The sequence below is a fragment of the Grammomys surdaster genome, unplaced genomic scaffold (genome assembly GCF_004785775.1).
Source record: "Grammomys surdaster isolate TR1022 unplaced genomic scaffold, NIH_TR_1.0 220, whole genome shotgun sequence".
In the NCBI taxonomy this organism is placed as follows: Eukaryota; Metazoa; Chordata; class Mammalia; order Rodentia; family Muridae; genus Grammomys; species Grammomys surdaster.
In genome coordinates, this window is record NW_021604665.1 from 1650400 (window position 1) to 1662923 (window position 12524).

General features: G+C 48.7%; 1 protein-coding gene across 2 annotated transcripts in view; it reads left to right on the forward strand.

The window, feature by feature from the left end:
* The window catches only part of Fgd5 (FYVE, RhoGEF and PH domain containing 5), a 94205-nt gene that overhangs the window by 58855 nt on the left and 22826 nt on the right, over positions 1–12524 (forward strand). For both annotated transcript variants that reach the window (XM_028773043.1, XM_028773044.1), the window contains exons 6-7: positions 11419–11579; positions 11817–11976. In XM_028773043.1, coding sequence (XP_028628876.1) covers positions 11419–11579; positions 11817–11976 — 321 coding nt within the window. The remainder of the gene's footprint in view (positions 1–11418; positions 11580–11816; positions 11977–12524) is intronic.

Here is a 12524-nt window from a genome sequence, read left to right on the forward strand (position 1 = left end):
TGTGTGTGTGTGTGTGTGTGTGTGTGTGTGTGTGTGTGTGTGTGTGTTTCTGTGGTGCTAGGGATGGAACCTATGGCTCACAGCATGCCAGGTGAGCAAGCATCCCACCACTGTGCCCAAACTCCATGCATGTGTCTTATATTTGCATTCTTATATGGATCATGACATGCCTGCACAATGACAGTTGTTCAGTGAATCAAGAGGTTTTCTCTATCACCCTGGTCTCCTTTTCTCTAGGAGCTCTCTAGTGAGTAGAAATCATTGAGGGTGCAGGGGGATGCCCGTGGTCATGGAGAATTTGGGCAGGCTTCCCTGAGATGACTTCGGTTCAGGCTGGGTCCCAGGGAAGGCTGCACACAGCAAAGATGAGAGAACATGGTGGTTAGGCCTTGTGACAGCTCTCTCAAGTGTCTGGGGACTCACAGCCCCAGTGCAGTTCTGCCTTGGTCCTTGATTCCCTGGCTTCATCTGTTCAGCTCATACAATGTCAGAGCCACCAGTGGCCACTTTAGACGTTTAGCAGGTAGTGATGTGTAAGCTCAGAGGAAGTGACTAGGCCCAGGTCACATAGCGATGGAGACAAGGCAGAAATGGGTTTCCTAACATGCATGCCACTCTTCTCGTGTATGATCCAATCTGCAGAGCAGAGCACCATCTCCCAGTGTTCTGCACCAAGCCAGGCCTCTGGGTGAGCCAGTTAAATACCACCGGCTATGCTGTCCCCATGTGAGCAGGGAGAGGCCTCGACTCTGAGTGGAGAACAAAACAACAGTCCTCTGATTTAGCATGGACATTTGTTTGGGATTCCAGTTCTGTGTGTTATTAAACCTGAAAGTCCCCAAGACTTAAGTATTCCAGCCCTTCTCCCTTCACTCCTGAAAGGTAACTCAGCAGGGCAAAGAAGGATGGAGCCCTGAATTCTGCTCCCTCACCTGCTCCTGCCTGGCAGCCTCACACAGGCTGGGAGTTTTTGTTTTATGAGACAGCTGTGTGAGTTTGTAGTGCTTCCTGCCAGGTAGAAAGAGGCTAAAGCCACTGGCAATCCACAGTTCCATCCTGGGCTGGGGAGAGCCAGTAAATCACAGTTCAGAAGCTGTTTTCTGGAATTGTTCTGCTGAGCATTTATCACATCAGAGCTGTGTGGACAAAGGTGACAGAAACCTCACCACATAGCTCCAAGCCAGGGATGTTGGTCTTCAAGTAGACCACAGACTTCAGGATGCAGCACCTCAACCCAGGGGCATCCTGCTCACTAAGGCTGGCAAGTTCTCCCTCAGAACTCTCTGTCCTGTTGGAAAGGTCCCTGAGGTCATCGTGCTGTAGGAGGGGAGGGGGCTTTTGGTTTGCAGGCTTGGGATTTGGTCTCACACTTGACAGCTGATCAATAGAGCTAATGTGGGGGCCGATGCAAAGTCAAGTCATCCAGGTTGATTCCTGCTACTTGGGGACCTGGTTCTGGAAGTCTCCTGATTGAAAACTTGTTTTTTTTTTTTTTTTTTTTTTTGTATTTTTGACGCTTTGTGGAGAAAGACAAAGAAAAATGTGAGCCTTTAAAGACCCTTATGGTCCTCAAAGCCTGGCCCTTGACAAAGGTACTCTCTTCTGTCCTTCCAGGAGCCCAGTCATTAAAACTTCTACCCTCCTGCACACCCATCAGTGCCCACTCATCTCCCTCTCTTCTCCACAGCGCCACATGCCACGCCCACACGGCCATTTACCACTGTCCACCCTCTTCGCTGTTATCTCTCAGCCATCTAACCATTGTCGTACTGCTCCATCCCTCTACCTCTGTGCCATCGACTCACTCATCCATCCATCCATCCATCCATCTGTCCATTCATCCACCCTTCCCTTCTTTCCCCCATCCACCCACTCACCGCTTCCTTTATTCATTTAGCCATGTGTTCATCCATCCTTCCCTCCCTTCCCCATTCATTGTCAATCCATCTGCCAGTGAATCTGTCAATTCATTCACTCTCCCAAATACCCCCTTCTCATTCTCTCCCCTCCCCCATTCACTCTGAAATGTTATAGACTGTTTGGTTCCCATTGTTACTGAAATAGGCCTTGGAGCCCCAAAGATGAAAAAGTTCCCATATTTGCTCTTGAGTAGGTCTCAGTGTGTAGTGTGTGTATGTGCCTGCGTGTGTGTCCTACACTTATGTACGTATGCTTGCGTGCGTGTGCATGCATGAACGGGTATGCAGGCCTAAAGTTGAATCATTTTCCATCTTTTATTTATTGAGAGAGGCTCTCTCACTGAACCCCATGCTCGCCAATTCTGCTATTCTTGCTAGCTAATTCACCTGGAGGACCCCTTGTCTTCTCCTCACGTGTTGGGATGGCAGGTGACCGTGGCAGCTGCTCAGCTTTAATGTGGGTTCCAGGGATCCAAATTCTAGTCTTCAGGCTGTGCCGTAAGCATTTTACCCATGAGCCATTTCCCCAGCCTGACAAATGTCGTTTTTGTTAAAGGAGACGATGGAGGTGGGGAGATGCCACACTTACGTCTCTCGGCATAAACAGAATTTGCACAGCTGTATTTTTGTGCAGAATCTACAGGGGCATGATGAGAACAGGCTTTCCACTTTGGAATCTAGAAAGGCTTCTAGGAGAGGTACCATGAACGTGGACTTGGAGGGAGGGATTCTACCAGGTGCAGAAGGTGGGGTAGTCAGCCTGGCAGGTGCATGGAGCCTGAAGATGCATAATATGGGGGTTGAATGGCTTATCACCTGTGTGGCTAACTGTGGCTGTTTCGAAGAGGCCGAAGGCCAAAATGGGGATCAAGGAAGGACTCAAAACCAAGATGAGCAGGTTGCAAAGCCCCGACAATGCTATCTGAGGGCTTATAGCTTTCCCTTGTGTGTGGTGAGTTGGTGATTTGAACAGCACTGGTCTCAGTCACCTTTGTTTCTGTTTACTCATTTATAACGAAATTTCACCTAATAGAAGCTGATAGTTCCTCCCAGGGGTGCCTTCTCTGGAAAAAGGCTCTTCAGACTGCCAGTGGGAAGTAAATGGGAAAATGGCTGCTGTCAGGTCCCCTGAGAGAAGTCCTGGAACCTAGAAGAACTGGTGTCTGGTCCATGCACCCCTTAGCACCTCCTTCTACACTTCTTCTGCACTTCCATCTTTCCTCTCTGCTTTCTGGCTACCCCTAAAGTGCTGAGGGGTGTCCTGCAGCCTGTGTCTGCTCTTCTATTGGCTTATAAGTTCCACTGCTTGATTACCAGTGTCTTCTCTTCACTCAGGTCTCAGCCCAGAGTTACCAGGAAACAAGCATGTCCAGGACTCAGTGATATGGGGTAGCATGCTACTACTGTGCTCAAAGTTCCCATCGTCTTTCCCACAGGTCTCAGTGAAGTCCCCATGTCATCTTGTTTTCAGATCCTCTGTCCCAGAGATTTTCACAAGGCTTGGTGAGGGGCTCATCTCTGCTCAGCAACATCTGGACCCTAATCCAGAAGATTCAAAGACTAGCAGTAACTTGATGGCTGGGGACTGAGGTCTCCTGTAGACGTCTTCTCTCCCACATCTGGTGGGAGATGGAAGTTACTGTCTGGGGCCTCAGCTGGGCCTATGGCCAACAAACTTACCTATGCCCTCTCCTCGTGGTGTCCAAATAGGCGAGTCTGGGCTTCCTCCCAGCCAGTGGCTGGGTGCCAAGAGTGATTGTCCCAAGAGAAAGCCCAGAGGAAGTGCGTGCCATTTTTACGGCCCAGGCTTGGAAGTCACGTACCACCACTTCCACCATATTCCACTAGTGGAGACAGTTACAGAGGTCCACCCAAGTTCAAGGGCAAGGGATATAATCTGTACCCGCTCAGTGGAAAGATTATCAAACACACATTGCATAAATATCCTGTAGGAGATACTGTTGTGGTCATTTTTGGAAAACATAATTCACTATGGACGCCTTTTCAAAAAGATTTTGTGTCTCTTAGGAACTGTATTTGATTTCTAGTAAGAAAACTTCAAATATGGCAGCTCAAGTGACATAGAGGTTCTCCTCATGTGGAGTAAACCCAGGAGGAGGAGCTCTCAGTTAATGCTGGAGGTTCTTCCACAGCTCAGAAGTTGCATGCATTTCACAGGTTCCTCATGAACATGGATAGCTGTTGTTCCCCCAGCCCTCATACGTGTATCTCAGGCAGAAAGAAAAGGAAGGAGAAAAGCAAAAAGGAAGGAGAAAGTTTCTGACTCCCAGCAGGAGCTGGTTTCCTTGAAGATGCCTAGGGTACCACTGGACAGCTTCTTCCTATTGTTTGTCAGTGTTTCAGGGGAAGCCAGAGCAAATGGGAGTTGGTGATCAAAGCTAAGTACGACTCGCTGGCTATACTTCTTTGTGTCCATTATGGAACTCAGCCAGGAAGGGGACTGTAGGTGCCCCAGAAGAGCCCTTCTTGTCCCCAGTCAACTAGGTGGGGGTCTCCTGCTCTACACAGATAGAATCTGTACATAGGTGAGAAGAGCTTCCTTCAGGGTAGCGCTTTGGCAGCTTCCTCTTCCCTTAGCATTTGGCAGCAGACGGTCTTGGCAGCAGAAGCAGGTGAACCTCTCCCTGCCCAGTGCTACTCTCCTGCCTCAGGTCAGATCTCTGGTGTAGATGTAAGAAGTGGAAGTGGGTGTTGTGTCTTCAAGAAAATAGCAGGTTTCATACTGAAGAGATTGACCCAATGATTAAGAGCATCTGTTGCTCTTTCAGAGGAACCTGGGATTCAATTCCCAGCACCCACATTGGGGTTCACAACTGTCTATAATTCTAGTTCCTAGGGAATCCTATGCCCTCTTCTGATCTTTCTGGCACTTCATGCACATGCTATTCAAACTACAAGTGTTCCTACACATACAATAAACAGAAATCTTAAAAAAAAAGGAAGGAAGGAAGGAAGGAAGAAGGAAGGGAGGAAGGAAGAAGGAAGGAAGGAAGGGTTCATAAAAAGGCAGGTGAAATGAAATTATGACTCGAGAATTAGAGGCTCACAGCCACAGGCAGCCATGATGAGTCCCTGAGATGAGCATTAGGAGAAATAGCCATCACATATGGTGTAGTCAGGGACCTGAAGGAAGAGAGACAGTCCTTCAGTTCTTCCGTTCCCAGAATATAGGAGAATTGTCACATTGTACTAGGACAGCATCAGCATGAGCCTACAATCTTATAGGACAAGGGAGTTTGACTCTTGTGGGCTTGAGGTGTGTGTGTGGTGGGAGGTAAGTTCCAAAACCCAGCCTGTGCGCTAGAAGCCGATGAGACACTGATAAATTTAGCTGTAACACAAGGCTGACTTGGATCTGGTCAGTGGGAAGGGATAGACCTCACATGCAGATGCTGCGGGCAGGGAGAGAACTCAACTCTGTGAGAACTGCAAGCTCACAGTCGCTCTCTGTTCTTGGCCCTCAGAGAAAGACTGCAGCTGCTGTAGCCTGACTTTGGGGACAAGGAGCAGGACATAGCTGATCTGTAGTTTGACACTGGGGAATTCTCAGCCATGTGGTAGCAGCTTTGGTTATAGCTCCTGGGCCCATGGTCCTGGAATGAATTCCCCAGCTCCTGTCAGTGGCTGGTGTGATAACTGCTGGCCCAGTGTATCTCAGACCCTTTACCCTTAAGGTCACTAACACTGCTGCTGCCACCACTATGGTTGGTCACTCCAACTGCCCTTTCAAACGGCCTCACTGTTGACACTCTCACAGGTGATATGAGCTCCAGGTTCTGCCACCAATTCTGTGTCTCTGTCTCTTCTCTTGAAGCCCAAAGCCAAGGGTACCCTTCAGAGCACCGCCATTTCTAGGGCTCAGCCTCATAGCTCACTCTTCTATGGTTGTGGGTGCTACTGTTGGCTGGGCACCGCCTCTCTCTGCCATACAGGTAGGGCATCACAGGAGGGCATTTCTAGTGGCTCTCCAGTGACCCGGGCAGTCCGTTTCTATAGTCAGAGAAGTGTTTGCACCAACCACAGCAGACCTTCATGTAAATGGATCACTGAGCTTACGCAAGTCACACAGTTACACCAGTCACAGCAACCTGTAAACCCAGGGAAGGTTCAGGGTCTGATAGTATCCATGAGGCTTGTAATTGGGAAAGTTCTTGGTAAGACACAACTTAAGACTGTTGTGGCTGTGGCTGCATGTACACTTCTGTGGCCACCATCATCTCATGGGGTCTGTGGGATGCTTGGTGCTTGGTAGGCTGGCAATTTGACTGACAGTCCTCTGCCCAAGGTAGCCAGGGCATAGGGAAAGAGCCCACTGCCACCCAGGGAATCAAGGTGTCCATCTCCCAACATTTCATTTGTTTACAGGAAAATTAACATCAATAGGACTTAAAATATGAACTTGTGACAAGCATTGTTTTAGCTATGTTTAGTGTGCTTTCAACAATGCACATCTCCTGCCCAGTACCCCAAGGGTACATGGACTCCCCTTATCTGTCTCATCCCCATGGTGGTAGCTTAACAGAAGGCTTCCGAGCCACAGGCTTTCTACAGCGACCTTCTTTCTCCCACTTTGCTCCAAAGCCACAGTGACGGGCGGAAGGGTTTCCAAGGGCAGGTGGCCAGACCTTCCTCTCCAGTACTGTCTCACGCTTCTTATTGTCCCTGGTACCTTCCTGGCTGGCAATTCCCCACCCCATGCATTTGTTGACCCGTTCCAGTAGGTTTTCAGAATTCTTTCTAACTTGAACCCTCCTTCACAGCACAGTATTGTTTGGCTTCCTCGTGTTTGTGGTTCCCCAGACTCCTGCTGCTGCTGGTTTCCTGGTTCTGTGGTGGGAAGATGCATTTCTCTGGCTTTCCTAGATGGATCGGGACTTGTGTTATAACCTAGCACAAGGCCACCATGGCTGGGGACTGCACCAGTTGTGCTTGGCTCAGGTGTGACCTCTGCTCCCATCTCTCTTTGGGGGCTGTGTTGCTTGAGCCCTCTGAGGTCAGTGCATTTTTGAGTGTACTTCCCTGGCTGGGCATCTGTGCCATGCTCTCTTTCGTGGAGAGTGGGAGGCCTGAGAGGAAGTAATGCCTAGAGGGGAACACCAGGGACACAGGGTGGGACACTTCTGAAGTATCAGGCCCAGCTTTCCAAGTGTAGGGAAAGGAGTCTCAGAGGAAGGTGTATCCAGTAGCCAGGGAAGGAAGGCTCGATACTGCAGTGATCAGCATGTGCAAAGGCCCTAAGGCCAGCTGGGTGAGCATGTTGGGAATTGAGAGATGTTCCCAGCCAGGTGGAAGATGTTATGAGAGGGGAAACTGAGAAAGTTGAGGCCAGCAGGAAAAGAGAAGGTAGAGAGCCTCACACCATATGAAGCTTTATCCTGAGCAAGCATCTCGGAAGCTGTTGGTGACTCCAGGAAGAAATACTGTGGCATGCTGGGAAAGGCCACTGACTAAATGCATTTAGTGACTAGCTATGTAGTGAGGGGCTGGACTGATCCCAGGGAGATAAGGTGATGGGGTTCTGTAGTGGCCATGCAAGCAGAGCAGATATTATGCGGGGTAAAGGACTCCAGAGAAAGGTCCAAGCACGGTGGGCACCAGACATGGCTGGGGAAGTGGGTGAGGCAGGGCTTGGGTACCCTGGGAAGGATGGAGGTTTTGGCTGAGGCCACATGGAGATATGTGATTCAGGATTTGTGGGTCCCCAACTGAGAACACTGTCTCCTCTCCCAGGTAGTATGAACTACAATAAAGTATCTTTAACCTCCTGGACAGGGCTGACCCCTTGGGTGACCCTCTCAGAGTACTCAAGGCAAACTCAGGGTCTGCAAGACTCTGTTGTCAGGACATTTATGAGTTTATGTATCAGAATGTGGCACTGTCTCCCCACCCATCCCCCATCTGTTCCCCCAGCTAGCTCCTTCTCCTCTGTAGGCCAAGTCAGTGTCCAAGGTGACAGGCATGACAGGGTCCATGTCTCCTATGTGCCAACCCTTCACACATTGTCTCATTTGGTTGCACATTAAATATTCGTAAGAGATAGCAGAGTACAGGCCCAGACTTTGCATCTCAGAGAAGGTGAATGACTTTCCCTGGGTCATACAGCTGGGGTGAAGTAGTGAGCCCTGGGAAGGAAAGTGGTGTCCCTGTGACCTGGAGGAATGATGTCAGGGAAGACTCTCTGAGGAGATGGGTCTTGACCAGCAGAAAGCAGGAATAGGCCTGAGGAGACAACTCTTGAGGGAGGGTGTGGAGACATTAAGCCATCTAAGGAGTCTCTTCATGTCATATGTCAGCTCTCAAAGGGACTCAGAGCCCTGGTGACTCAGGTGGGCAGACATAGGGTAGAAAGTTAAGGAAGGATGCCCTAGAAGGGTTGAGTGGCAGCTGGAAATTCCTGGGGACGAAAGGTTAACCTAGACTATCTCCTACTTATCTTGCCTCCCTGCCCATGGACACTATTAGAAAAATTTTGTTATTTTTCATTGTGGTTATTTCGAGACAGGATCCTTGAACTCATGATCCTCTACCTCAGTCTCCTAATATGTGCTCCATTGTACCCTGCTAGGAAATATGTTTTAACCGAGCAGAGAAAACCCTCCTTCTAGCTTTTGGGTCTTGCTGTCTCCTCAAGGCATACTGAGAGTATCACGAATATCTTGGGAGTTTTAGGGGGTACACATTTTAGTTCAATAGGGAACCAGGATTGTTCTTTACATAGTTAGCAAGGGATGAAGCAGCGGCCACAAGGAAATCCATGGAGAAGGCCTGAGCAGGTGCTATTGCCTTCTGTATGTTCGTGTTGCCCTTCCTCCATGACCCTGATTGCTGAGGCAGTAGGTGACCCTTGGAGGGTTTAGAAAACAGGCTAAATAAATAAATAAATAAATAAATAAATAAATAAAAAGGATTGGTACTCCAATTTGGCCCCATCCACTGGGGGACTCAGAAAATTGTTTGCTTTCAAAAATATTCTTGTAGTTTGTCTGTGCTTAGTGAATTAATTTTAACAATAGAGCTCATGTATGTGTGCAAGACAGACAGACAGACAACCCATCATTCCAAAAAAAATTTTGACCCTGCCAATGACGGAGGTTTCCAGGGTATGTGCATTGGTGCTCCTAGCCACCTAGTTTATATTTTCTATAAATGCACCTGATCTGGGCATTTAATTTAAATGGAATCTTAAGCTATAGTCTTGTGGTGGGTTTCTTTTCCCTATCATATACTGTCAGGGTTCCCCCATCTTTGCCTGTGTTGGTACTTCATCCATTAAAAGCTGAGTCGTAGTCCTTTGTGGATGTACCACAGTCTGTATCTTTACCAGAGGATGGGTGTTTGAGTTCTTACTTGTGTGTAATGGTAAGCTGCAGGAAGCATGTGTGCCTATAGTTCTCTTGGGCTCGCTCCTGGGTATCAGGGTGACTCTGTAACCTTTGGAGGGCCACATGGTTTTTCCTAGAGTCTATTTCCATTCACCCTGGATTAAAAGGGCAACAATAGATAGACTGAAGAAATGATTTTATCACCCAAGTCTTCAATTCCTGCTTGGTGAATCAGTGAGTCTGTTGGAATCACTTAAGGAATATGGCTGACTCAAGATCAGCTGTATCACTAAAAATTTCCACCCAAGAGTGGGCAGTGACTCTCAGAAGCTGTTTTATCAGAGTCACCTGTGTAGCTTGCCGATAGCTTTACCACTGAAAGGTCTCTACTCCCTGTCCATCATTTATAGCTTTTGTGTGGCTTATATATCCTTGGCTCTGCTTTCTTGAGTGTCCTGAATCTTCGTGTTTTGAGTTTCAAGGGCTGTATGAGGCTCCTGCAGAAGGGAGTGGCTCAGTGCAGGGGATGCAGGTGCACACTCATCCCCACAGGCCTCCCATTCTCTACTCCATAATGCCAGTTACTGTGAGCCTGTGCCAGCCAGCCTGGAAGGTGTGGGTTTGGTTTTGCATGTTTCCCTAAGGACACATGGTACAGAGCGTCTTTCCTTGAGCTCCTTGACTCTTTGGAGACTTGTGTTTTAAAGCCTTTTGCCCAGTTTTCTGTTGGGTGGTTAGTCCTTTTTCTTGTAACCCTGTAAATAAGTCTATTATCAAACATAGGATTTACAAACATTTTCTCTCATTCTTTAGGTCTTCTTTCTCCCTTTTCAAGCTTCATCCATCTGTCTGTCCACCCATCCATCCATCCATTCATCCATCCATCTATATTAGGTGGAACCCAGTACAAGTACTCTACCACTGAGCTATGCCCAAGTACTCATCTTAACTCTCTTGATACTGGTTGGGATATATAAGAAAACAGTCTAAGAGAGCCATGAGGAGCAAGCCAATAAGCAGCACTCCTCTATGGCCTCTGCTTCAGTTCTTGCCTCCAGGTTCCTACCCTAACCTTTCTAGATGATGGGCTGTTAAGTTGTAAGTTGAAAGAAACCCTTTCCTCCCCAAGTTGCTTATGGTCATGGTTTTCTCGAAGTAATAGAAAACAAACTAGAACAGGTGACAAAGCATGGTCTTCAAATTTATGCATGGCAAGGGATAGCAGCAGCTAATGCTAAAATAATGTTTCAACCATGTCCTGTAATAAAAGCTGAGTTTCCTCTGCCCTTCCCCCATCCTTATGATGCTGTGAGTTAATGCCTGTGTGCAGTCTAAGGGAAGAAAGTGACAAAGGCCATGCCAGGCTCCTTCTTACCTTGGACTAGATTAGAAGAGAAGTACAGGTGCCTGACACAGACTTCTCCGGGCCTCTGTGAGTTCACTTTGGTACTCTTGCACTTTTTCTTTTTCTCTTTCCTTGTGTGTGTGTGTGCGTGTGTGTGTGTGTGTGTGTGTGTGTGTGTGTGTGTTGGGGGAGGGGGCTTCTTATGTAGCCTAAACTGGCCTCAAACTGTATGTAGCTCAAGATAACCTTGAACTTTCGATCCACTGTATCTTTTATTTTTAAATTTTAAAAGTATACTTTGGTGTGTGTGTTTGTATGTGTCTGAGTGTGATGAGTGTGTATGTGTGCATACACATTCATGTCACTGTACACAAGTACAACTAGTCAGAGGACAGCTAATGGGAGTCAGTTTTCTTCTTCCAATCTGTGGGTCTAAGGAATCAAACTTGGCGTGCTTGGCAGGAGGTGTTGTAACCCACTAAGCCGTCCCATTGGTCATGCTCTGGCTTCTGAAAGTTCTTTTTTGAGGAAGTAGAAAGCAAGGACTTTGCATTTCCTTAAAGAAGGAATCACTGACTAATTCCCTGTCTTGTAAAAGAAGGGCACCAGCCAAGTCACCACAGCATGGCACTGCTCTGTGTGAATAGCAGAGACAGCCCTATACCAAGTGGGTACAAGCTGGCCTTCCTGATCCACAGGTGATAGCGCGGAGCCAATGACACTGGCCTCAGCTCTTGCAGCTGCCTCTGTACAGGTCAGGGATCTGGTGCCTCAAGGGCCCTCCATGCATAACAGGCCTCTGGGGTTGCAGGATTTCCATGGAGCTGTCCTGAGGGCCTTGGAGAACGTAGAGCAAGAGGGCAGAGAGCCATTGGCCCAGGAGGAGCTGCGGCAGGGCCTGCAGGAGCTCCCAGCTATCTGTGACCTTCACCAGGGCATCCTGGAGAGCCTGGAGCAGAGGCTGGGGGATTGGTGAGCAGCCTGGGGTCCCACACCCCATTTATGCCACCTAGGGGTGGGGGGACAGACAAAAACCTCCACAAATACAAAAAAAAAAAAAAAAAAACGCTGTCTCCAGGTGACAAACAGGGAGCCCAGCAACAGGTGGTAAGTTGTGTTTACCCCAAGCAAAACAGCCTTTAGAACCCCTCCTGTCACCCTTTGCTTGTCCCAAGGCTGACTTCTCACTGCCTGTCCTCTCCTTAACAGTGGGGAGGGCCAGCCACAGGTGGCAGACATCTTCCTGGCCCGAGAACAGGAGTTTGAGCATCATGCCGCACACATCCTGCAATTTGACAGGTACCTGGGGCTGCTTGCTGAGAGCTGCCTGCTCTCACCCCGGCTGGCCACCACCGTCCGGGAATTTGAGGTGGGTCCCAGGTCTTTAGAGGTGTATTGCTATAAAGATGTATTGGGGCCCAGGCAGGGGGGCCATGGAGAGACTAAAGAGAAGTGAATGAAATGAATGGGAGGAATGAGCTAGGCAGTAGGTGGGGAGACCCAGCAGGAGCTAGAATGCCCAGCAGACAGGGGGGAACCAGAACAGAATAAATGACCCCTGCAGGGCAGGTGGCTAGGCCACAGGAGAGTCTTGCAACTAGTTCTTCCATCACTATCAACCAAGCAGGGACCCAGCCAGAGGATAATCAAGGAAATGGTTAGCACTGGCCACAAACTGGAAGCCTAGCTCCTGGGAGGGCGAAGGGGAGCTTACTTCTGTTACTAATGCCGGGCACAATAGGACCTCAGAGAAGTGAATTTCTGAGCATGACCACGAACCTGGAGAGATGATCCGAGAGGGTTTCCTGATAGAAGACAGCCTGGGTCTGACAATGTGGGAGATTGCAGCTGGTCAGAAAGCAGGATGAAGGGGGGCCACTGTGGGTGGTGGGGTCCCTGACGGCATCTCTCCTCCTG